At 41.9% G+C, this 27,446-nt stretch overlaps 1 protein-coding gene across 3 annotated transcripts in view; it reads left to right on the top strand.

The window, feature by feature from the left end:
* The first annotated feature begins 3,786 nt into the window (after window positions 1–3,786).
* LOC310762983 (uncharacterized protein) overlaps window positions 3,787–27,446 on the top strand; it is a 38,202-nt gene continuing 14,542 nt past the window's right edge. The window contains exons 1-3 of one of the 3 annotated variants that reach the window (XR_014548334.1): window positions 3,787–4,534; window positions 5,287–5,372; window positions 7,882–9,685. Coding sequence is in view for 1 of the 3 variants with exons in the window: in XM_083614902.1 (XP_083471028.1) it covers window positions 4,314–4,441; window positions 5,318–5,372 (183 nt within the window). In the remaining 2 variants the exon portion in view is untranslated. Of the gene's footprint in view, window positions 4,535–5,286; window positions 5,373–7,881; window positions 9,686–27,446 lie in introns of those variants that run through there. The other 2 variants (XR_014548333.1, XM_083614902.1) reach the window with 2 other exon arrangements.

Consider the following 27,446-nt stretch of genomic DNA (forward strand, 5'->3'; position numbering starts at 1 on the left):
CAAATATATGTTCTCCTCATGAAGAAGAACCAGGCAGAGGGCCTTCTTGGTAGTGGTGCCCTCCTTGTGGAACACCCTCCCTTCAGATGTTGAGGAGATAAAAAATCACACAACTTTTAGAAGACATCTGAAAGCAGCCCTGTATCGGGAGGTTTCTAATGCTTGATGTTTTTATTATGTTTTTAGATATTCTGTAAGCTGCTCAGAGTGGCTGGGGAAACCCAGCCAGATGGGCAGGGTAGAAATAACAAATTTATTATAATTATTATTATAAAAGGCTCACCCCTCCATGGTCTCCAAAGCATGCTACCAGAGATCCTAATGGGCCAACCTTCTACATCTGGAGGAACTCTATGGACACGTGCAAAGGTTCTTTCCAATGTGTGCCAAATGCATAACTATGCTCTCCCTGATGCACGAGAGGGAAATTTGTGTGAGCACTGCTTATGCATACATAGAAGCAGGAGCTACACAGCTGGAAACTTGCTGTAACTGAAATGAGGCACTCTGCGATAAGGACAGGCTGCCAAAAACAGTCAGCGTTCAAAACACTTTTCAGCCGCAAAAGCACATTGGCCAACTTTGGACAAGTCTGGCCGACTTAACTCACAGGCAAGTCGTGAGGCAAAAATCTCTCTCTCTCAGTTCCCAGAAGAAAGGATAGAATACAAATAAAATATACAAAACCTCTCCCAATACAAAGGCCTGCATGGTTGTTTCTGAGAAGGCATTCCTGAGAATCTTTTTTCTTTTTTTTTGTCCCATTAAAGTAAGTCTCTAAGGAATTTTTGTGTAAAGTGTAAGAAGCGAAAAGAGGAAAAGAAAGAAATGGACAGATTCTAAATGAATAACCACTACTTCTCCTCCAAAGATTATTTTTTTTGCAGAAAACATAGGCCCTGTGGCAAAACACACACACCTCACACATTAGCAGCCAATGGTAACAAGCAGCACAATGAGTGTTGCAAAGTCAGTTTTGCATCCTGCAGAATGCATGGTTTTTAAAAAGGGTTCTTCTTTTTCTGGGAACACTGCTGGAAGAAAATGTAGCAGGCCTTGTATTCCTTGCAAAGCAATAGTTTTTGCTCTGAATTCTAATGCAACGACTGCCGAGGCAGTAGTCTGTTATCTGAATTTTAATGCCTGTATCTTTTTTATCTTGTCAGTTGTAGGGAAGATGTGAGTAGTTTTCATGAAACATTAATGGCGATAACTGGAGTCTACTCTCCCACACATCCTCTCCTGTTGTGATGTAAAGTATGTATCTCTGTTGTGCTGCCACCGTGCATCTTTTGCTAGCTCTCACAGGTCTGGCTGTGGGATGTGTGTGTGTGCATGAACACACACACAGACACACAGAATGTCTGAGATGATAAAGAGCTGGATGTGAGAGATCAGAACTTTTAATTAATTTTAAGGACTGTTCTTAGACTGAGGGTGATGCTCAAGCACTCGTACTATTAGCTCATATACTGCCATCTTTAGCTGATATTTGCTTTAGCAAGACATCACAACCGGGGAAAGGCAAAATCCTCTGAGAAATTTGTTTCACCAGAAACTCTATCACCTTTTGTAGTTAACTTTGGTTCTCTATTGTTCTGTTTATTTATTTTTATATCTGTAAGCTTAGAGTCGGCAGGCTTTCTTCATCAAATTTCCCCCCACCAGAATGGGAATTTTGCTTTCAAAAGCAAAATTTCCCTCAAGACTTATAATAAGGTTATAGGAATCTTTAAAAAAAAAAAGGAGGAAGGAAAATAGCGTTATCACCATAGGGGATAGCAATGCAGTGGCGAGAGAAGGACAGAATGGAGAATAATCTTTAGTGGGAACACATTTTGGAGTCACTCTCTATAATACGACCCTTGTTGTGTAGGCCTTCTCCCTCTAAGAGGTCATCCCTCTTAGCACAGGGGCAGAGAATCTTTTCTGGCCAGTGGGCCAGACCCTTATCTCCTCATCCCTGGAGGGCCATATTTGGTAGGTGGACGGGGTCAGGTTTTAGAGGTTTAAAGAGCATTGCGGGCCTGTTTGCAAAAAGCCTTTGGAACCACCTGTGCTCCTCTTTGAACCTCCAGTGCAATCCTTCTGGCTGCAGGAATTGGCAGCACCCAGTCAGGATTGACTCTTGAGAGTCCCATGGACCACAAGAAGATCAAACGTATCCATTCTGAAGGAAATCAGCCCTGAGTGCTCACTGGAAGGACAGATCGTGAAGCTGAGGCTCCAATACTTTGGCCACCTCATGAGAAGAGAAGACTCCCTGGAAAAGACTCTGATGTTGGGAAAGATGGAGGGCACTAGGAGAAGGGGACGACAGAGGACGAGATGGCTGGACAGTGTTCTCGAAGCTAACAGCATGAGTTTGACCAAACTGCGGGAGGCAGTGGAAGACAGAAGTGCCTGGCGTGCTCTGGTCCATGGGGTCACGAAGAGTCGGACATGACTAAACGACTAAACAACAACAGCAACAGAGTCAGGATTGAACCCTCTGCTCACTAGCTGATGAGCAGATGCTTCGTGCTTGCTGACTGTGGTTCTGCTTTGCCAGTTCATTCCCAACAGAGAACATGTTGCTGAAGCAGATCCCAGCTGGCTTGAACCCCACCCTCCTGCCTGTCAGCAGAAATCACCCAGTCAGCTGACCAAGTGATGTCAGCTGATGAACAGGTGGGGTGTAGCTTGAGAGAAATGGCCTCAGGGCCCCACAAGGCAGGGGTTCCCCATTCCTGCTTTAGGGGTGTGGAGAAAAGGACAAATTAGGAGAGGGTCTAGTACCTGTGGAACGCCCTCCGATCAGATGTCAAGGAAATAAACAACTATCTGACTTTTAGAAGACATCTGAAGGCAACCCTGTATCAGGAAATTTTTAATTTCCAATGTTTTACAATGTTTTATGTGCTGTAAGCCACCAAGAGTGGCTGGGGAAACCCAGCCAGATGGATGGGGTATAAATTATAAAATAAAATAAATATAATTAACCTCTCTCAAAACAATGGTTTCCTATGTTATTCTCAGTGATTATCCCAGTGCAGGATCTATGTCTCATTCAAGCAATGCACTTGCAACCGTTGTACACCAACTTTTCAACCAAATCGGGAACCAGGATTGTGGTCTGAGAAGAAGCCTGCTAATCTCTACATAGCTAGGAGATTTAACACATATCTTACAAAGAGTGGCATAATCAGTATTTTCAAGTGTTGTAATCCTCCTCCTGATACTCATCTATCCCCTCAGCGCAGCTTTTAGCAACGCTTGCCTTAATATACACCTGGGAAACACTTCTCCTTCCTCCCCTATCATCATCAATGAACACAGAAAGTGTTTCTAATGGGAAATGTGCAGGACATGTGATAAAAAGGTCGGGGAGAGTTCAGTTATGCGAGGGGGGAAAAGTATTTTCTCCTGAATAGACAGTTAAGCTGAAGATAATTAAAGTTTCCACTATACAAAAAAGAAACTGTTAGATAAGCGCTTTGAACCAATGCTTTGGGATTCAGTTTAGAAAAGATAGCGGCCAGCAAAATTCTTTAGCTAAAACTGGGGCTGACTTAAAACTACACCCCAGCTTTTTTTTTTTTTTGCAAATGATTTTGACAGTTTCCCCCAATCCCCACCAATCACCCTGTTTTGACAGGATGATTCGTGGGGAATGTTCCTCATTAAAATATCTGTCCATTCATTTGGATTGACCTTGCTCTCAGCTGCCGACTCCCACCTCAGCAATGGTTAAAGCTGATTGGTTATATAGTACTGTGATCTCATTCCATTCACCATGTTATCTCTGATTGGGTGGGATCATCCTTTGGGGGCAGGAGGAAATTCCCCCAAAGGGATGAAATGATCCCAATATACTGATGATATGAAATGTCCAGACTCTTTATATTCAAAAGAACTTTACTTCAGGAGCATATAGCTGAGAAGAACACCCCTACAATCTCATGCTTATTCACTTATAGAGAGCACAAGTTTCTCCCTATTAACATTTAGGGATCTTCCTCTGTCTGCTTCAACCCAGGCAGACCACATTGACACACACTGTCCTCAGCAGCATCCAGAGAAACCTCTCTCAGCAGCCATTCTCCCTCGCACACACACAGAGAAGAACAGGAGAACAGTCAAAAATGACAGTTACTTGAATAACAGTCACAACAGAATGGAATGCCTTTCTCATGTGACTCACAGCCAGCCAATCACATGACTTAGCTACTGCCAAAGGAAAAACCCTGTGCTATAAAAACACAGCAATTTAACATAAGCAACATTCCCATTTCAGGAAATTAAACCATTATCCTTAACAGATGTAGTGCTCCATGACTCTCTGTATAGCCCTTACGACTTTCGGCAGGCTGCACCTCCTCATCCATACCCCCTTTCCTCAAGCCAGGCCCCTTACTGACCCAAGTTGCGTTCTCCTTGAGTGCTTTAGCCTGGCTGGAATGTATCCTTGAATTCTGATCATGTGCCTTGCTTGCTTGCAAAGAGGATAGAGAAAGTGTGCTGGTCTATGTAGGAACTAGTCTACTGTATAAAGGTAACATTTGCATTCATTTCTCTGCTCACATTCACCATTGGCCCCACTGGCATGTGCCCCACAGAAGGAAATCCAACCCTTTGTCTGGAAAAAGGTTCTCCACCCCTGATCTAAACGTTTGGCATAAATATTCCCTGTTTGACCCCCATTATCAAAACGGGCAGCTATTCAGAACAGCTCTAGAGACATTTTGTATCCACCCTCCCTATCTGAATGCAATATTGAAGCAGTTTCAACTGGCAATAAAGAAAATCAATGCTTGAAATAAACTTATGCGTATTAGGGGAGATGCTGCCAGCAGCGCAACTTATGTAAAAAAAGATGGGCTTATTCAAAACTTTTTTGTATTCATATGTGGGCATTAGCCCCCAGCAGCTTTATTTTGATGCAGTCTAGTAATAAGACATAGCAGATACAGACTTATAAGGGCATGAAATGGCTGGATCATTTCCACATCATAATTCACTCGGCATAGATTTGTGTATGAATTCTATCCCTCTCTTTCTGTGTCTGCCTTGGTGGAGGTGAGATAAATTCACTCCAAAATGGCCCCGAGGACCTACAAATGTAAGGAATCCCAGGCCAAATAGAGACCTGTCAATCTCCCGACACAGCGGGAAACAACCCTGGCACTTAAATTTTGCAGCAATAACTCATTTCCTTGCAACTTCTGTGTGAGTGACCCTTTGACTTTATCAGCCTCTCTCTGAGAGAGACCGAGTTTCATTCCTCTTTTTTCGTCCCTTCATCAGGTCATTTAACCTTAGTTCCTTAAATATGCAGGGGAAAGAGAAACTTGTGCAGATCGCAAGATCTACATCCAGGCCATCTAAATCAGGTATGTGAAATGGGTATGAAATGGATGAGTAAGGCATGCCTACTTAGAGTGTGAAGCTTAATTTGTGCATGTGTGCTGCAACTTCACCCAGAGGCCTCTAGCAGGACATTGCCTTCCCCAGTGTTGCCCCCCCCCAGCCACCACCAATAAGTACACTTTGGGAAGGAAATGAGGCAATGCACAAGGTATCTCAGTGTTGGGAGAATCACAGAGGCTGGTTCAGAGTGGCCATGTGTCCTACTTTACTGTCCTCTCTTTGAAGGCATCCTCTGTTTGAAGAGCTGCCCTATCTAAGACCTGTTAAAGATAAAAAACCACAAGAATGGAGAATAGCAGCCTTGAAGTTGCCTGTCAACTGTTGGGCATACAGGTAACCTGTATGTCTGCTCAGTCTGCTGTCCAAATGTTGTCACCTTGCCACAGCCTTCCCCACTATGATGAGATGCACTGTATTTCTATTTCAGTCTTAGCAATTATTTCAAATTCTATACATACATATTAGCTTATGCAAATGTTATGCAAATCCTCTTTTGTAAAATGACGTACAGTCGTACCTTAGATCCCGAACGCCCAGGAACTCAGACATTTTGGCTCCCGAACGCCGTAAACCCGGAAGTCATTGTTCTGGTTTGCGAACGTTCTTTTGGAACCCGAACATCTGATGGGCTTCCGCGGCTTCTGGTTGGGTGCAGGAGCTTCCTGCAGCCAATCAAAAGCTGTGATTTGGTTTATGAATGTTTTGCAAGTCGAACGGTCTTCTGGAACGGGTTTCATTCAGCTTCCAAGGTATGACTGTATTTCCCCTGTTTTGGTGACCCCTCTGCATTCAGACTCTACTGTACTTTCTATGACATCATTCAAACTCTACAATTCTATGAGGAGTGCAATGGGGTCAAAATTTGCAACTGAGCTTGGAGGTGAGGGAACAAGCCACTCCCTTAAAAAAAAAGTAGCAGGTTTTGCTGAGTTTAATTTTGAATCAAGCCAAGGAAAGACATCGCTAGCCTGTAGTCAGGATTAGGATTGCTGTTATACTGCTTTAGGTCTCTGAAACATTAACACCTATGCCCAGCCTGTGCTCATTTGACTCAGCTCTTTGTAAGTGATGACCAAATCCCAGTGGGAGAGCTGCATACTCACATGCACCACTACCTCCAAAAAGCTTTCCTTAAAGCCTTTATTAAAAGATTTATTTCAATTCCTGCTGGAACAAATTCATTCTGCGCTATGGCCTGAAGCACTCTGAAACTCCGGCGCTGATAAAAATCACCAGAGGAGCGGACTACCGCAGACAAGGGTTTTGATATTTAGAAGGCCTTGCGCCCGCAGCAGCTGCCACACTGCTCCACTCAACTACCATGGCTGCTGAGAAGAACGGAGGGAGGGAATGCTCTTTGGGCAACAAGATTCCAGGGCATTCTGATTAAGCAGCCACTGTAATTGACCTCCAGAGTAAATGGGTAGCCAGGGGCAAGAGAGAAAGGGGACGGGTAGATTTTGCATATGTAGAGTGGCCTACTTAAGTATACTTCAATATGAACTTATAGGACTGTCATTGAAATTCTACTCAATATTGATCCAGAGCAGATTCCAATGTATAGTTAGCAAAGTAGAAACTTAAACACGTTGCATGATTCCCAAAAATAGACCAGAGGAAATTAGTATTTCATCCAGCAGAGCTTTACTGCTATGGAAGGCAAATGAGAATAGTGGTCACAAATCCAATACATTCAGGATTGGCACTGTCCATAAGAAATCCAGTTGCAGCAAACTTAACTTAAACTTACAGTAACTTATAGTAAGACTAAACCTTAATACAGTGGTACCTCGGGTTAAGTATTTAATTCGTTCCGGAGGTCTGTACTTAACCTGAAACTGTTCTTAACCTGAAGCACTATTTCTGGGTTAGCGGAGTCTGTAACCTGAAGCGTATGTAACCTGAAGTGTATGTAACCCGAGGTACCACTGTACTATATACAGAAAACCACACCGGTAGGAAAAGAGATAGAAAGTGAAAGTGAAACCCAGGGTCCTTCTGGCCTATTTTTATAATCAGCATGACCTTGACAGAAGAGATAAGAGAACCAGTTTAAGCCAGCTGTACTCATCTTCTCTAAAGGAATAACCCAAACATCATGAACTTTCTGCTTGTTTCTTTCACACAGAGAAGCTTCCAGAACCCTCTTGAATTAATTAGAATAAGAAAGATCTCTACACATCAGATCAATACTTTCTGCACTAAGAAATGCAAACTGACAAGGATATCTCAGTTTTCATCGGAGAAATGCTGGATGGTATGCATCAAATTTATCTTTTGGAATGCATTCATTTGCAGCCTTCTAAATGCAAAAATGCTGCAGTTTTCCATGGGTGCTATCTCCATAATTCTGATCAGTATTGTGTGTACGTTGACCAATAAGGTGACAAGGTGAAAGCGTCTGTGGTGATACTTCATTGGAAAGCTCTGTGCATCTTTGATAAAGTAAGTGCAGTGACCTTTGCTTTCTAGATTTAGGTACGCACTCTGAGTGACTCAGCTGGGGCCAGAGGGCGAAACTCTTGCACTCTGATTTACCTGCTGAGCAGATGACATTTGCTTTCAAGGAAGCAGCACAGGCGCAAAAGGAAATGGAAGATCTGAGCGACAACGGCATGCTTTGTGGTATCCCTCCTATCTACAAAGGACGTGCCAGTTTCTCTTCCAGGCCACGTAGGGAAATGCACAGAGAACGTCCATGCTGCACTGTGGTCTATGATTGTAAGATTATTTGAACACCTGGTTCTGTGAGTTTCTCAACAGAACATGTTGTCACTCACATTTTGGTGACAATGAAGCACTTGCGAAGACATCAGCACATATAAACACAAGAGCTAAGAGATTTGGCAGCCAGCACAAAGTGTCCAGTTCTCTGAAACCACCATAGCAGATTGAGGGAAAGAGGAACCGACTTGCCAGCTATCCACTCACTTAGTGCCCCCAAAGCAGCTGGCTAGTAGGGGGTGCTTCAAATTGCAGATTCTGAAGTTGCCAGGTGGTATAAGGCACCAGGAGCCTTCAAACCCCTTGCCTGTATAAATAAGATGCAGCTGTGCTCAGACCACTGCCTGCACACCACCAATACTCATTTGCATCATTTTATTTACATATCACATCTCCAATATGGCATTCAATGTAGCAACCCCTTCCTTCACAGCCTTGGCACCTTCTGGTTTTGGTGTTGAGACATAGCGTGTAAGTGGGAACTTGGTTGATGAAAGGTATCGTTTTAGCCTGTTCTAACGTTTTCCCAGTAGTGATGTATGGAAGTGAGAGCTGGACCATAAGAAGGCTGATCTCCAAAGAATTGATGCTTTTGAATTATGGTGGTGGAGGAGACTCGTGAGAGTCCCATGGACTGCAAGAAGACCAAACCTATCCATTCTGAAGGAAATCAGCCCTGAGTGCTCATTGGAATGACAGATCGTGAAGCTGAGGCTCCAATACTTTGGCCATCTCCTGAGAAGAGAAGACTCCCTGGAAAAGACCCTGATGTTGGGAAAGGAGACGACAGAGGAGAAGGGGGCGACAGAGGACGAGATGGTTGGACAGTGTTCTCAAAGCTACGAACTTGAGTTTGACCAAACTGCGGGAGGCAGTGGAAGACAGGAGTGCCTGGCATGCTCTGGTCCATGGGGTCACGAAGAGCCGGACACGACTAAGTGACTAAACAACAAGGAGTAGCAGTTACGGATAAAAGACATCACATTAAGTGTAGGCCATTTAAAATACGAAGGGTGCAATATTGACTCCAATATAAGTCTACTGTTAAATTCTTATTGACATTGACAAAACATCAGATTTCAGCATGGTGACTGTGCCATGCTGAAAAGCACAAATATTTTTTGAATGTGTATTGAGACTGGGATATCCTTTCCCAAAGGAGGTAATTAACAGTGCTCCTAAAGACTATGCTTGCTTCGACAATGCTGTACAATCAACCCCAAACAGCGGATTAAGATAACACAAGCATCTTCTTCAGTGAGATTTAAATGAGTCCAGCAGGGATCAATTGAAGTCTGACACATTCCGCTCTCGTGTACAAGGTTTCTGGCTAATGCCGTTCTAGTTAGTTTTGTTTATAAATGTCTCCAGTGAGAATTAAGACAAAGGATTGGTCCCTGCTCCTGCCTCTTGTAAGCAGCGGGTCTTCTGAGCAGGAAGGAGGAACAGAAAGGAAAGAGAAATGTCTATTGCTAAGGGAAGAGTTGAAACAATATTGTAAACCCAGTTTTACTTTGTGAAGGCAAAATACAGCAAAGGATCTTTGATCAAGCACCGTCTTGCAAATGTGCAGTGATATACTCACTTAATGTGTGACCCCAAAAAATTCCAGATGCCCCCAAACCGATGCCAAAGGTTAGTGATAGTTTTGTGCCGTTTTGTGCTGCAAACCCCACATTTTGTGTCGCCCCCCCCAACTGACTAATTGTCACTCAAACCAGGGTCACAAGTAAATGGCCAAAAATCCAACCTTGTCCGATTGACTCCAAACCGGTGCCCAAGTGGTGCACTGATTTGGTGGCATTTCGTACTGCAAACCCCATTTTCTGTGCTGCTGCCCCCAAAGGGAGTAATTAACACTCAACCTGGGGGCCGTAAGTGGGGACTTAAGTGGGCTAAGTGGGGACTTAAGTCCCCACAAACCAACTTAGCCTTAGCGCAGACTTAAGCTGGCTAAATTGGCTTATTGTGCTAAGTGGGCTAAGTTGGCTAAGTGGGCCCCTTTTAGCCAACTTAAGTCCTCACTTAGCCCACTTGGTCTTGCCCTTCCCCTCTGGTAAGCATAGTGATAGTGGTGGTGGGAGGTTGGGTAAGTGCTGCTGCTCCTCCCTGCCCCCCACTATTGCCTTTCCATCTCCAGCCGCTTGTCCCTTCTAAATCTTCCTTCTTCCTTGCCACACTGCTCTGTAGATGCTCTGCAGAAACCAGGGTTCCCAGGCCTAATTCTCCACCACACATGTCTTCTACGCAAATCAAGTTTAGCTCCATAAAGAACCCGTTTTGCAACGTCTGCTATATAGAAGCTTGCATCCATCTTAACAATTTTGCTTCGAATGAAATATGGAATTGGGGAGCAAACACAATACTTTCTTCCACTATTCCCCCCACTTGTGAGATTTCATTCAGCAGTTTGTTGGTAATTTCACAACTGTCTAAAGTGGTCTTACGCTGTGATGAATGGGCTGGTTAGCTGAATGTCAGATACGCGATGCTGATTTGTGACTGGCCTGCACGTTCTGCACAGTGATGATAATAACATTAATACTTAATTATTCTTGTCCCCTATAAAGCTGTGAGGTACTGTACATTGATTAAAAAATATGATAGGCCAAGCCTGGAGGATTACAGTGTAATTAAGGTTAGGACACATCAGGTAGCAAAGAGAAGGAAGGAGAGAGAAAGAGAGAGAGAGAGAGAGAGAGGAGACAAGAAGGGTCAGTCAGCAAAAGCTAGGATGAAAAGATGTGTCTAAAGCATGGGGGATACTGGGGAGAGGGTTTTCCATGCACATTATAAATGGATAATTTGTTGCAGGCTATTTTGGCCATTTTTCAGAGATAAAATGCTTTGCCTCTCCAGGATGCTTTGCCCTGAATTAATTTTTGTTTGCCTTCAGTTGACATTGTCTTTTCCTTACGTGATCCCTGATTGGCTACGATCTCCAATCTGACCAGTTCAGAAAACATTGCCTCACTCTAACTTGGCTTCGTTTTCTCTCATGATGTCAACATGCAGCCAAATATGATGTGCTACATGGCATTGGGATAAAATCACATTTTCTATTAGCTGGAGTCACACTCAGAAAAACCAAGAAATCATAATCAGAAAATAAAATGGCATCAGTACACGGGGAATAGGTTATAAGGGAAATTAATGGGTTTAAAAAGCACTGCAAAATACAGACAAACAGACAAACATTCAGTGCAGTCCTAGGACAAACAGGTGTCTGAATGTAGTAACAGAGAAGAGGAAAGCTGGATGTCTGGTGGGACACAAAGATGAAACAGAGGGGGTCATCTCAGATTCAGCTAAAACACTGAGACCAAAATCCTGAAATGAAAGAAAAGTTTAAAACAGAGTCATTCTGCAAGGAGCACAGGGCTCTAGTGGAAACTGAGTTGGTTCAAGGTTATCCACTGAGCTTCATAGCTGAGCACCTGAGATTGCATAATAATGGTGGTAGAGTCAAATGTATAAAACAACAGATAACAAATGTTGGAGATGTAAAGAAACAGAGGGCACTTATTATCATATGTGGTGGAAAAGTAAGGTTGTTAAAAGGTATTGGGAAATGATATATAATGAATTTTTTTAAATGTTCAGAAAATAACTTTTGTCAAAAAGCCAGAAGCCTTCTTATTAGGTATTACAGGAGTGGATCTATCAAAAAAATATAAAGCATTGTTTATGTAAGCAACATCAGCCACTCGAATACTATTAGCACAATCTTGGAAAGAAGAAGTTGTCTCCACAAAAGAAGACTGCAAAATAAATTAATGGAATATGTGGAAATGGCTAAATTAACTGGGAGAATAAGAAATCATAAAGACAATAAGTTCAAGAAGGAATGGGAAATGTTTATTGCATATATAAAAAGGCAATGTATACGAGTTAATACATGAGCAGGATTTTAAAAACGTAATATTATAAAAATGTAATATTATAGACAAGGTACAAGAATTGGAAAGAAAAACGATTAAAGCTTTTATGGACATGCATGAATTACATATAACAAAGGAACCGGGGGGTGGGGAAGTAGAAGGAAGTCAGGGGATTTTAATAATCCCATGTTGTGGATTTAAAATGGATTGTATATACAGTGGTATCTCTGGTTACATACGCTTCAGGTTACAGACTCCGCTAACCCAGAAATAGTGCTTCAGGTTAAGAACTTTGCTTCAGGATGAGAACAGAAATCGTGCTCCGGTGGCGCGGCAGCAGCAGGAGGCCCCATTAGCTAAAGTGGTGCTTCAGGTTAAGAACAGTTTCAGGTTAAGTATGGACCTCCGGATAATAATAATAGAGTCTTCAGACTCGGGGGCTATGCAGGAAGCCAGATGAGAAGCCCAAGAGTGCCCCTTTCTCCCACTTCATTCTATGCTGCACTATGGGTTTAAAAAAAGCATTATGCTCATTGATAAGACATTGGGGATAGGAAATTATAAGACCTTTCTTCCAACGAGCTTAAGGTGGCATGTACATTTCTTCTCCTTCCTAATAGGGGATGGAGTTTTTGGTCACCTCTGTGAGGTAGGTTAGGGTGAGAGATCATTCTGGTGTGCTTGCTCAGGAACAGGCAGCTGTCAAGGGTGTTCCAAGCAGGCACATGGGTGTTGAGTTTTGTGGCTTCACTTGCCCTTCATGCCTTCAGTCTACACATGGCAGAGAAATATCTGCACATCTGTATTGTCAGACCAATTCCAATTTCTCTCCATTTTTAGTCTCTGCAGCTATCTTTGCATGAACTCCAAATGAATACTAATCAATCACTGTGCATGAGCACAAAATTGCTTAAATAAAAATCTCAATATTAAAATGGATATTTATATAGTTCTTTAAAAATTAGCATTTAGAAGCTATAAACAGCCATACCATTAAACACCCTCGACTGGTTCAAAGGATTTAAAACCATGTCTTTAAATTGCTGTATAACGTTAATTTGACAGTCTACATGATTTCTGCACTTTAAAAAATTCCCCAGTTCATTGCCAACGTACCCCAAACTCTGGGTGTCTGAATTATGTGCATAATAAGTATGACTTGACTAATCATTTTTCTTTGTTCTCTATTCCTCTTGTGGACTACAGTCTCTGAACAGAGAACACTTGGGCCTCTATTGATAGATGTAACCAGAATTGCCCCCAAGCTACACACTTGCTTCTTCAGAAGGCATGCAATCCCATAAAGAATACCCAATTCGCCAATTTGCCAATTCGCCAAACATGGGAACCACCCACCCAAATGGCCTCCACCACTCTGCCATGACTTTCTCCATCAAGAAGAGGGTATTCACAACAGGGTGATAGTTATTCAAGGATACTCTCTCATTCAGTCTTCATCTCCAAGAAAAAAGAGTTTGGATTTGATATCCCGCTTTATCACTACCTGAAGGAGTCTCAAAGCATCTAACATTCTCCTTTCCCTTCCTCCCCCACAACAAACACTCTGTGAGGTGAGTGGGGCTGAGAGACTTCAGAGAAGTGTGACTGGCCCAAGGTCACCCAGCAGCTGCATGTGGAGGAGCGGAGACGCGAACCTGGTTCCCCAGATTACGAGTCTACCGCTCTTAACCACTACACCACACTGGCTCTCCCAGGAAAACCAGGGGGTTCCTGTCAGTGGACCCCTGGATATGGCCTTGGCTTTCAGCAGATGCCCAACCTCACCAGTTCTTGATGCCGGTCTTGTCCACAGTGCTACTAATTAATTCAAGAATCATCTGTATTTAATATTAATTACACTACATGGCTATTAATTTGCATTGTGCAGTAATACTCTAGAGCAGCCCTCTGTAGGCTGTTGCCAGAGCACGCTTATTCTCCTTGACTTTACTGGAATCCAAGGACTTTGCTCTGTAAATGTCCAATAGTTTCTCTGACATCTGCAGGGCTCTGGCTTGTTATTTACACTTAATGAATACACATGAGCCAAGCATCATGAGGTCTGATTCTGAGCTTCTTGTGTTTTTTCTGGAGATGGCCAGAGTTATGAAAGGGAAAGCTGGAACTGTTTCTTGCATTATTAAATGATAGGACCTTTGGCCTCACACATCTGCTTAGGTAACCACTAGAGGGGTTCAGAACCATTTGGCAATGGTCCCCCAATGAGAAGGAATCCCCTGTGATTATTGACTGAATAGATTTTCTCATTTAAAACTGGCAAATTTCAGATTGCTCTGAATATGCATGGGAAAGTCCTAACAGCAAATACACAAGCACAGAGCCAGGCCACCTTTAAGAATACCTAAAGTTCAAAGATCCCATTTTAGGAATAAATTCACTCACAAGACAGATAGATATCTACCTGTAACCATAAAAACGTAAGAATGTCATCACTCTGCAGTTCACGTGGCTGCTGACAAACAAGGAGGAGGGAATTGAAGAAAGAGGCAGCCAAGGGGAACAGTTGAGACTGGTGAGTGAGCAGACAGGTGGAGACTGACTATAGAGGCAGGTGGACAGAGAGCTGAAGCTTGTGAGTGAGCAGGCAGGTGAGTAAGACTGGTGAGAGAGTGGGTAACCCCGGCCACTGAGTGGAGCATTGGTGGGCTATGAGGAAAAAGGGAGCTGAGGTGAGCAGTAAGGAGGAAGGGGAATTGGGCAAGGTATAAGAGGAAGAAGGTGATTGGACAAGGGGTGGGGTTTGGCAGATGACAGGTAGATGGGTTGATGAGTGAAACAGGGGCAACAGCCCCTAGTGTATATATAAAGTGGTTCATAAAAACATATCGACTTGGAGGTTTTCCATACCTCAGCCTTATAGGTATGAACACTATGTTATATTCCAATAGTGAAGAGATAATAGATTGGAAAGTGTTGAGGAGATTCGTTAACATCTGTAGGATTCACTGAAAGTAATGTACCATTTTATGCACAATATTTTTTTTTTTTATAATATTTTTATTTTTCCATATAAACACAATACAACAAACATAAACATACAAAAACAAAAACAAAACAAAAAACATGTATCATTTCATATCCTAATTTCATATCCTATCTTCCCCGACTTCCTCATGCCTCCCCTTTCTGTATTCCAAATTCTTATCGATTGTTCAGCAAATCTTCCCTTATTTTAATTTAAATTTAGACTATTCTTCCTTATTTTCCTTGTCTTAACCATTGCTAATAGTAACCATTTACTTTCCAGTCCAACATCATTCTAACTTTCATTAACTTTGTGATATTTCTTTAAATAGTCCTTGAATTTTTTCCATTCTTCTTGCGCTGCTTCTCTTCCCTGGTTTCGGATTCTGCTCGTCATTTCTGCCAAGCCCATATAGTCTATCACCTTCATCTGCCATTCTTCCAGTGTGGGTAGTTCTTGCGTCTTCCAGTACTTCGCAATGAGTATTCTAGCTGCTGTTGTAGCATACATAAAGAAAGTTATATCCGTCTTTAACACCCCTTGGCCGACAATACCCAAGAGAAAGGCCTCTGGTTTCTTGGGGAAAGTATATTTAAATACCTTTTTAAGTTCATTATAGATCATTTCCCAGAATGCCTTAATCTTTGGGCAGGTCCACCAAAGATGAAAAAATGTACCTTCAGTTTCTTTACATTTCCAACATTTGTTGTCAGGCACATGGTAGATCTTTGCAAGCTTGACTGGGGTTATGTACCACCTATATATCATTTTCATAATGTTTTCTCTTAAGGCATTACATGCCGTAAATTTTATCCCGGTGGTCCACAACTTTTCCCAATCAGCAAACAAGATATTATGACCAATGTCCTGAGCCCATTTAATCATGACCGATTTAACCATTTCATCTTGTGTATTCCATTTCAGCAGCAAATTGTACATTTTGGACAAATTCTTAGTACTGGGTTCTAACAGTTCTGTCTCCAATTTTGATTTTTCCACCTGGAAGCCAATTTTACTGTCCAGTTTAAACGCTTCATTTATTTGATGGTAGTGGAACCAGTCTCTCACCTTCCCTTTTAATTTCTCAAAACTCTGCAATCTCAATTTGTCCCCTTCCTTTTCCAAAATTTCCCAGTATCTTGGCCACTTGGACTCCATATTTAGCTTTTTAACTGCCTTAGCTTCCATTGGCGACAGCCACCTTGGAGTTTTATTTTCCAGCAAGTCTTTATATCTGTCCCAGACATTTAGTAGTGCTTTTCTGACAATATGATTTTTAAAACTTTTATGTGCTTTAACCTTGTCATACCACAAATATGCATGCCACCCAAAAATGTTATTAAAACCTTCCAAATCCAAAATGTCTGTGTTTTCAAGAAGTAGCCATTCTTTCAGCCAGCAGAAAGCTGCCGCTTCGTAGTAAAGTTTAAAGTCTGGCAGGGCAAACCCCCCTCTTTCCTTTGAGTCCGTTAGTATCTTAAATTTAATTCTGGGCTTTTTGCCCTGCCAGACAAATTTAGATATGTCTTTTTGCCACCTCTTGAAACAATCCATTTTATCAATTATTTGCAAAGCTTGGAACAAAAACAACATTCTTGGCAATACATTCATCTTTATAGCTGCAATACGGCCTAACAAGGAAAGCTTTAAGTTGGACCAAATCTCCAAATCTTTTTTCACTTCTCTCCAAGTTTTTTCATAATTATCTTTAAACAAATTCACATTTTTAGCTGTCATATTTATACCCAAATATTTCATTTTTTTAACCACAGTCAACCCTGTCTCATTCTGGAACCTTTCCTTTTCTATCTGTGTCAAATTTTTCTCCAAAACCTTTGTCTTAGACTTATTCAATTTAAATCCTGCCATTTGACCAAACTCTTGAATTATTTCCAAAACTCTTTTCGTGCTAGCTTCTGGCTCTTGCAATGTAAGTACTAAGTCATCTGCAAATGCTCTCAGTTTATATTGTTTAGCTCCGACCTGAATCCCTTTAACCAACTGGTCCCTCCTAATCATATTAAGCAAAACCTCCAGGACCGATATAAAAAGTAATGGGGAGATAGGGCACCCCTGACGTGTCCCTTTTTCAATCTTAAACTCTTCTGTAACCACATTATTTACAATTAGTTTGGCTTTCTGTTCAGAGTATATTGCACCTATACCATTTTCAAACCCTTGGCCTACCCCCATCCCCCGGAGGTTCTTCAACATAAAACTCCAAGAAATGTTGTCAAAGGCTTTCTCGGCATCCACAAATATCAAAACAGCTTTAGTGTTTATGTTCACTTCCAGCTTTTCCAAAATGTCAATTATATTCCTTACATTGTTCGACAAGTGCCTTTTTGGGAGAAAGCCCGCTTGGTCCCCGTGAATCTCCTCCATCAAAACTCTCTTCAGTCTTTTTGCCAAAATATCAGCAAAGATTTTGTAATCCACATTCAATAACGAGATGGGTCGGTAGTTTTTAAGTTGGGTCTTTTCAGTCTCTGTCTTTGGTATAAGTGTAATGTAGGCCTCTCTCCACGTATCGGGTGCCCTTTTCCCCTCCATAATCTCATTACAGACTTCCTTCAAAGGTTGTATCAACCCTTCCTTCAAAACTTTGTAGTATTTGGAAGTCAGTCCATCCGGTCCAGGGGATTTGCCCAGCGTCATGCCTTGAATGGCATCTTCTATTTCTTGTGCTGATATCTCCTGGTTCAATATTATCTTACTTTCTTGCGAAACCTTTTTCAGCCCATTTTCCTCGAGGAACTGTTGTATGTCCATTTCTTTTTGCGGCCCTTGTGTGTAAAGTTGTCTAAAGTAGTTCTGAAAACAATTCCTAATTTCCGCTGGGTTGCTTATGTTTTTTCCTTCCACTTCTATATTTGTTACCGTGTTGAGTTTTTGTCTCTTCTTTATTTGCCAAGCCAGTAACTTGCCACATTTATCAGCAGATTCAAAGGTCTTTTGTCTCATTTGTTTAATTTTCCACTCTAATTCTTGATTCATCAGTTCCATATATTGTGTTTGATGAAATTTGATTTCTCTTAGAATCTCTTGGGATTTTGGCTTCGATCTTAATTGTTTTTCCCCTTCTTTTATCTTTTCCAAAATTCTCTCCTTTTTCTCATTTTGCTTTCTCTTCTTTAAAGTATTTTGCTGAATCAAAAACCCTCTCATCACGGCTTTGCTTGCGTCCCATACTATTCTTTTTTCTACTTCAGACCTTAAGTTGATTTCAAAATAGTCTTTCAAGGTTTTTTGGGCCTTCTTGCAGATCTCCTCGTCTCTAAATAAGGTGTCATTCATTCTCCATCTGAAGGAACCAGTTGTTGTTTGCCTCATCACCATCTTTACAGCATTATGGTCGGAGAAAGTTTTTGGGCAGATTTCTACTTTTTTTATGTTCGGAGCCATACTGCTAGTCACCCAGATTTGGTCAATCCTTGTCCATGTCATTTTGGCTTCAGAAAAGAAGGTTCCCTCTCTTTCTAATGGGTGTTTTGTTCTCCAAATATCAATCAAGTCCATATTGTCAGTCATTTCAAAAAAAGTCTTTGGTAGTCTTCCATCTTTTGTTATTACCTGTCTTTGTGCCTTGTCCATATTTGTTGAAACCACTCCATTCATATCTCCCATCAAAATTAAGTTATAATCCATATGGTCCATCAAAATTTCATGCAACTTCTTAAAAAATTCAGCTTTCCCTTCGTTTGGTGCATAGATTCCCACTATCAAATACTTCTCTCCTTGAGATTGAATTTCAATTGCCAAATATCTTCCTTGATCATCTTTAAAGATTTGTTTCGGTTGCAATTTTTCTTTTGCATAGATCACCACTCCTCTCTTTTTTACTCTGTCTGAAGATATAAATTCCTGTCCCAGTCTTTTATTTATTAATAATTTTCTGTGTGCTCTTGTCACGTGGGTCTCTTGTAGGCAAATCAGGTCCAATTGGTCTTTCTTTAAGGCATGAAATATACTTTTTCTCTTCCTGGGAATATTTAAGCCATTACAATTCCAGGTTAGAAGTTGCAGAGCCATGATGGGATTATTTACTCCTTCCTCCTACAGCTCCCTGTTTTTGTTCCTCGTCTGTCGGTGGTACCGTGTTCGTATCCAGTGATGGATGCCCTTGTCCTGGAAATGTCTCTTTCTGTAGGTCTTCTTCGTGTTCTCCCAAGAACTTGTCTTTATCACTTACAGTCTTTATTCTTCTCTTCTTTCCCTTATATTTAAAAGACAAGCCTTGGGGAAATTCCCACCTGAATGGTATGTAGTTCTTCTTCAGCAGTGTCACCAGGTCCTTATAATGTCCTCTTGCGTCCAAGATACTCTTAGGGATGTCTTTAAAGATCTCAATAAAAAAGTCTTCAATTCGAAGGGCTGTTTGGTAGTGCAGGTTCAATATTTTATCTCGCTCCTCCTTTGATCTTAAGGTAATAAGACAATCTCTGGGTCGATTTCTCTTCTGTCTTATTCCCAATCTAAATGCACTTTCTATCTTAAAATCCTCTTTCTTCAGCTCCTGCTTCCAAAAATCAGAAAATTCTTTTGTCAAATCATCCACCAAGTTCTCTCCTTCCTTTTCCGGCACAAGTCTGATCCTCAGGTTCCTCTCTTTGCGTTGCATATCCTGCATAGAGAGTGCCAGTTCATATTCATCCAATTTCTTGTAAACTGGTGGAAATTTTTCCTCCGCAGCAGTTGCAATTTCCTTAGCTTCCTCGGCTATCTTTCGTGTTATAGATGAATCTTCCAATAATTTCCCAATTGCTTCTGCATTTGAGTTCACTTTATTCCCTAGGTCAGTTATACTTTTAGTATTTAGGTCAATTTTCCCAGAGATTTCTTCAATTTTTTTATTTGTTTCAGCAACTTGTACTTTAGTTTCAGCAACTTGCAATTTAGTCTCCGCACCTTGCTTTTTTAGTTCCTCCAAAGAGTCATTTATCTTCTCCAATACCTTAGCAAATGATTCTTCTGTAGACATTGCTTTCACTTTTGGCTTTGCAGCCACTATAGTTCCAGAGGCTCCTGTTACAGAAGCCCTTCTTTGCATGTAAGTGTCAATTTTGTATTGTCTGCCAGATCTCAAGGTTGTTTCTTATAACTCCCCTTTCTCTTTACCATCTGCCATAACAAAGTCTTTTAGTCAAGGTCATTCCCAGACTTTGAAACTCACAAACAAAGTTCTCAAATTTTAAACTCCACTTGTTGCTGAAAACAATTTGTAGGTCCTCTAGGGGGCGTAGAGTCAGTTCTATGCTTCTCAAAGTAATCCCACACTCTTCAAAAAAGAAGGAATAAAAGTTTCCTAGTCCCTTTCAATTTTTCTTTCCTTTTTCAAGGGGATCCCAGTCAATAATGTCCTGTAAGTAACTTTGTAATACCACAGAAACAGTGTTTCAAATTGGAAGTAACCAAAGTCAATTTGAGATACTTTTTAGCTTCTTATAACAACAGTCCTTAGCCGGTTCCTTTTCTCCGGCAGTCCGATCCCAGGTTAAAGAGCAGCGATACTTAATCCAATTCTTTTAAATTGGCAGGGAAACACTTTTAAAATCTTCTTCCCCCCCCCCTCCTGCCTTCGGGGGAGGGAGTTCTTTGCTTTGGTGGTGGATTTCTTAAATCCCGCAAGTTTCCTCTCAAGCAGTTACAGCTAGAGTGCCTTTCGCTTTGATCTTGCTACAGAACGGAAAGCAGACTTCCTTTTTAGTGCTTATCCGTCTCGGTACCCAATTTCTTAATTTTAAAGTCCAATTTCTACTTTAGCAGTCAATCCTACTCACGGATAGTTGTTCTTTTAATCCAATTTCACGGGAAGAAGTCAGCGCTCTCCGCTAATGGCGACGCGGCTTCGCTTCGCAGGCTGGGTGAAGACGACTCTCAGCACCGCTCCAAGACCCCTCCGCTGCTCCGGAGCCTTTAAAAAGGCTATTTCGCAGCGTCGGGGGGGCGCAAAGGTGCCCGCCGAGTCTCCAGTTCACAGGCAACGCGCCTGTGATTTTTAGGGGTCCCCGCTTCGCCGTAGCTGACAGGACCCGAACCCACGAAGCAGATCTCTCCCGGAGCTCCGGTTGAGATCCGCCATTAAGCGCCGGCGCTAACCGGAAGTCCTGTCTAACCGGAAGTCCTGTCATTATGCACAATATTTATGGTTGTTTTCTCATAATAAATAGCAATTTCAGCCATGCAGATCAGGGACGTTTGCCTGCTTGGGCTCAAGGAAAGGTTAGTGGGGAAAGGATCTGCCCCTTTGTCCATTTATTTGTTACAAAAATCATTCTCTCCCATGAAGGTAATGACCTTGGCACTCTTGGTGTAATATATTTCACTGGGCTGTTGTGAAAAGAAGCAAGGAAGGGCATTTGTAGGAGAACAAAAAAGTAAAACAGTGTGTTCCAAACAAATAAAGATGGTGTGTGTGTGTGTGTGTGTTGTGTATAATTCTACCTTGCCCTCTCTAAAAAGATCCCCTATCCATAGATCTTCAGAGATGAAGAAGCAATGTCCTAAGTTAAGCCCTCCATTTTTTCCTTCCTCTCAGATCCGCTACCATTCTAAAGGCTTGGCAATAAAAGTGATGTCAACATGGTTGGGCCAAAAACTCCCATAAAGACATAAGAGCCCTGCTGGATCAGATGATTGGCCTACCTAGTCCAGTGTCCTGTTCCCCACAGTAGATAGCCAAATGACTCTGGGAAGCCCACAAGAAGAATATAGGTGCCTTAGCCATCTCTTGTTGCTGTTTCCCAACAATTGGTGTTCAGTGGCAGGGTTTTTATTTTTATTTTGGAGGTAGTATATAGACACCATAACTAGAAACCTTATACTTCATGAATCTGTACATCGTGCAGAAATGTTTAGCCACCTTTGAAGAGTAGTTGACCCAAAGTAGATTATGTGATAAGTCATGCTGAATGAGCTATCTGGGCCGATGAAAGGCGGCTCATAAGGTAAGAATGTTTTAGAATTCTGGGTAATAGAGGGTGCTGATTGGGAAATGATGAGGTGGTGAGTATTCCAATATTAAGTCAATTTTCTCCGTGGCTTCTGAATTCCTTCTGAAGGACTTATTAGGTAATCAACCCGGCAGGAGACTTCATTGCTGCTTACAAGTTCCATTTATGCACATATCCTCCAGCTGTTGAGCTTGTCTTGCGTCCGCTGTGCTTGAAACAGGTTTTTGCTTTAGCGATACCAGCTCAGCAGTTGGTGCAAGTCAAAGGAAAGCCACTCAGTGGCAGCTGCGAAGGGCGACCCAACAGCCCAGAACTAACCTGCTATGAGCTGCAGAGCCCAGTGATCCAGAAAAGTGCTGTCATTTCAAGAATAAATGCAGAGTCTGGGGACCCTGAGCAGAGGCACTGCCTGCTTTTCCTTATGGGGGCAAACAATGTTATAGCGTCATAGAGGTTTCTTCGTATGTAATAGATGTACTTGCCCCGCTGTGGGAACAAAGCAGGGAAACTTTCCTATTTGTCCTTAGACAACTTTGTCACAATTTAAGTCTCACTCTGAATTTTCAAAGGCATCTCATTTAAGTGTCTAGCAGATGCAAGATGGGAGCTGAGGCAAATGTGAGCATCATCACAAAGGGTGTCTATATAGCCTCCAGTTACACCATAGGAAGAAACCACAGATTTGGTGATGGAAATTGTACCTCATTTAAAGCGAATGTGACCCACTGCTATTCACATTCACCCTGGTGATAGGTTGTTTCCCTCTTCTTCCAAGCAGTAGTATGTTCTGGAAGAAGCTTTGTGGAATACATTTCCTTGTGAAAAGAGAGGCCTGTGGAACTCTTCATGATATCTGTTTACAGTACTCATAAATATATCACTTGTCATGCTTTCAACATCAAGTGATTATCTTGCCATCAAATGATTATTATTTGGAACCAATCAGGCTTGATAGGAAAATGCAACTTCTCATTTGGAACAAATCAAGCTTGATATAATAGTGCAATATGAGTCTGTATGAGTCATTTGCAGCAGAGTCACTACCTAATCAATCATGTGATAATAGGGACGCTTGAGCATTTTGCTCCTTTGCTAATTCTGATATGAACTGAGTTGATCCACACTTCCTGGGTTAATGTACACAGTGCTTTTTCTGGGGGCATGCAGGGATACGCATACCCCTAAACATTTTGTGAATCTAAGTTTGGCCTCATTGAGGGGCATTATTTCAATTTGAGTAGGAAAATGAGAGTACCCCTAAACATTATTATAATTTTTTAGAGGGGGGGGAACACTCAATGTACAAATTGGAACTTTGTTATCCACCCACTTTTGAACTTCCTAAATGTGTATACACGGTTGTGCACATATTGAACATGCATAAACAGGTGGCAGCCTATAATTTTGAAAACAACAGCAACACAACAATGAATTTTCCCCAAGGTTTCTTATCAGTCACATTCAAAACTTAGCATTTCTCCCAGTCCATAAAATTTCAAAATGCCCTTTCAATACAAAGTCTGATCCTGGTTGTCACAATCACAGAAGTACCAAAACCTCAAACACTATATTGTAATATATTTTTTGCTTATGCTGATGTTCTTAAATGTGTTGTATGTGATTTGTGCTGTATTTGTGATGTTCTCTTATGTTCTATCATGTTGTTGCTATTTATTGTTTGTAAGCCACTTTGGGATTCATTTGAATGAAAAGCAACATAGAAATAGAATAAATCAAAAACAAACTTTACGATAAGAGAGTCTTTTCATAATGAAGTCTGTGCCAGCGGCAGCCTCACTTTCTCCTTACTCCTGTTAATAGCATGAGAAGAGTCTTATGTTCAGCTCCGAGGGCCTTCTGGCGGTTCCCTCACTGTGAGAAGTTAAGCTACAGGGTAGCAGGCAAAGGGCCTTCTCAGTAGTGGCTCCCACCCTGTGGAATGCCCTCCCATCAGATGTCACGGAAATAAACACTATCTGACTTTTAGAAGACATCTGAAGGCAGCCCTGTTTAGGGAAGTTTTTAATGTTTGATGTTTTATCGCTTATTCTTATTCTGTTGGGAGACACCCAGAGTGGCTGGGGAAATGCAGCCAGATGGGCAGGGTATAAATAAAAAATAATTGTTGTTGTTGTATAAGTGGATGGAGCCCCCTGCATCATCGTCACCCCTCCCCTCAGTCTGTAAGCAAGCACTGCTGCTTCTGTACATATTAAGCTATCCTAGCCTATCTCAAGGGCTGTTGCAAAGGTTGAGAAAAGCAGGGAGGAGAGGGAAATGCAGGGAACCGTGAGCTCCTGGGAGGAAAAGCAAGGTAGTAAAATATATTCCCATTTACAGATCATGTGAAGAAAATAGAGATGCACAAAGCCAAAAAAAGCAGCCCTCCCTTGCTTAATCGTCAATGTTTTGTAGTCCTGATATTTACAGCAAAATCACACCCACCCACCCCCCACAAAACCCCCACAACAATCTGGAAGGATCTCCTCCTGGAGTTGTATGTGCCTCCTTCGTTGCTGGGATTTAGATGTCAGCTAAAGACGTTTCTGTTTGCTCAGGACTTTTTCAGTCTGATATGGTAATGTTTGCCCTGATCAGCAGTGTGTGGATTTGTATTTTTAATGACTGTTACTTTATGAATATTTCAGTTTTGCATTTGTTTTAATCACCGATGCAATTGGTTTTTTTTTATCCTTTGTTATACATTGGGCTGGACTTCTTTTTTGAGGAAGGGCAATTCATAAATGCAGTAAACAACAACAACAATTAATATCACCATTTAAATGTGGAACTAATTGGGTAACTATGGGTCACTTGTTGCTACCAGGTCTAACCTACCTCACTTGTTTGTCGTCAGGATGAAATTGAAGTCCCCTATATACACATAGGGAGTCACCTCTTGTGCCGTCCCCCATCCCCAATTTAATCAGACTATTTGTCAATACGGAGCAGAAGTCTCTGCTCTGCCTGCAGCTCTCCAGGGTTTCAGCTCATCCCACGCTTATTACCTGAAATCCTTTGGAACAATCCAAATGCATTTTGTGATAATGCAAATCATGTGTTCTACCAGTGAGCTATGGTACCTCTTCAGTCTTCTGGAAGAAGGCTGAGACAATACAGGCAACAACCAATTTACACGTGTCCGATTGGTGTGTGATTGTGCACAAGCACATGGCTTCAAACTCAGAAATGACCCCAAAATGTTGCTAAAATGTCACTGGGGTGGTGCCAGAAACCTATTGCTAACTTGGCAAAGGCAGAAGCCTGAATGGTTATATTTTGAACCCCATTCTTTTGCCCCACTCTCTAGGTGGCTACAAGCTTCCCTGTTTACCTACTTCATTAAATCCCCATATCAGCATGATTCCTGGAACCCCCTGGGTTTGCAAAGAGTTTGCTGACGCTGAAGTGACTTCAGCTGTTGTCTCCAGTCCTAGTTACATAGCCACGCTACTGATTTATAAACTAATTACGCAAGCGGACTGCCTCCTGGGTCACTGCTGGTATTCATTCTGAACGTGTTCCAGCTTTGAAATATTTAGACAGCTGCCCAGAATGGGTACATTTCTTGGCCTCTAAATGTTAACTGTGCATGACTGCCAAGGAAATCTCACCTGTGGCAAACGTATCCCAAAGCCAAAGTTGCACATTTATAGGAGAAGATGGAGCCATTATTCATGCTTATGAGGGGGTTTTTGCCCAACTCAGGTCTGAAAATCTAAATCTGTTGTGGAATGATTCGTGCTTGCATGTTCGCTGCTTTATAACTGAAGCATCAGATGGTGACTTGCATGTGTGAATGAGCCACTGCATATCAAACACCACAGAGAGAATATTTAGATAATATCTGATGGACGGAAGCAAGCCAGTTCAACTGGATATCATCATCAACTAGTTCCTTTCTTATTATGTATACAATAATTTGCACCCAGTTCTGTGTATTCCGTTCCCCATTCCTTTTGTGTTTGATGCCCCCCTGTCCCCCTTGGCTCAGCCCCATTCCTCTCTTCCTTTACACCTTACCCAACCTACCCACCCCTCCCTTTACACCTCAGCAGCTCTACCCCACCACCAACCCCCACACTCCCTTTAACCTTGCCATCCTTATAGCTTGTCCAGACTACATCTCCCCAGCAACTGTCCTGCTCGGCTGCAACTTTTCTGTTCCTCAGTCTCCAGTGCTGCTGAAACTGAAGCATTGATTTGAGGTGGGCAGTAGAAGCAGAACAGGCCAGTTGCTGAGGAGCTGGCCTGGCCTGGCTGTTCCTCTGCAGCTCACTTGGGCCGGCTGCTACTTGCCTGCTTGGACAATCTGCCTGATGTTCTGTTGTCATATTGCAGTGACATAGCCACCAATCAGTAGCCACGCAGACTGCAGCGTGATGACATTCTTACATTTTATTATATAGTTATCCTGTGAAATGCCCTGTGATCTTGTGATGAAGCGCAGCATAGAAACCTAATAAAAAAATAAATAGTAAATAAAATGAACAACTTCACTAAGAACATGAAGCAGAACTATTCCCTTAGTTCCCCTGGAAGACAATTTCCATCCTTCAGGTGTCACCTAGCAGCAATCATTCTATCTGCAACACAGGGAGACATGGCAAGCACTGCCTACTTCACTAGCTTCTCATCCTTCTGAACTAGACCACAATTTACTTTACTCTGTGCTGAATTATGACCCTTTGGTCCATTTTTAAAACAGCTGTGGTTCTTTATTCCCTACCCGGTTTGGGGAATTTGTGTGAAAAATGTCATCCTGACATAGCTTTGAATCATTGTGGCTGCCAACAGACATGGCGTTGACATGAATTCTGCAGTTAGTTGAAGCACCCCAATTTGACAGTTGTGCAGAATGGAATTTGCACAATAACCTGACGACTTTCAGTTGCTTTGTTTGAAAGGATTTGCATTGGCCCTAAGAAAGAACCCAACTTAGCTGAGAAGGGTGCAATATTCAGGTCTGTGGGATGTTCCCTAGAAAGCAGTCAGAAGTAAACTGAAAATCCAGGATTACGAAAATGTGCTAGTATTATTGAGCAGGATATCTTCCAATTAGACTAAGACATTGTGAAGTTTGAATCAATTCTTCAAGTTGGCAGAACGACCCCACCACTATCTGCATGCTTTATTTTGGAATTCAAAACTTGTTAAATGGGAGCACTTTCCTTTCAGAAAGAACATATGCTATGTCCTCATGGAGTCCAATTACTGTACATGCTGGAGAGGATGCCAAACCCAAGGTCTTTTTGGCAAAGCCATGCTGCATACAGTCAGCATTTATCTCATTTAATCCCAGCAGCTGCTCAAATTGCCTTAAAGAGTGGCAGACTGCAAGTTATCACACTACACATGCAGCCTTCAGACTCCCTCAAATATTATTGACCTCTGACCAGTGTAACTTTTCAAGTTTGTTTCCATGGACTGTATAACTGTTGCTGCTCCATGTATAAACATGTAGGCTTGGTTCAGACATCGTCCCACCTCCAG

This window comes from Podarcis filfolensis, assembly GCF_964270895.1.
Source record: "Podarcis filfolensis genome assembly, chromosome: 5".
NCBI lineage: Eukaryota > Metazoa > Chordata > Lepidosauria > Squamata > Lacertidae > Podarcis > Podarcis filfolensis.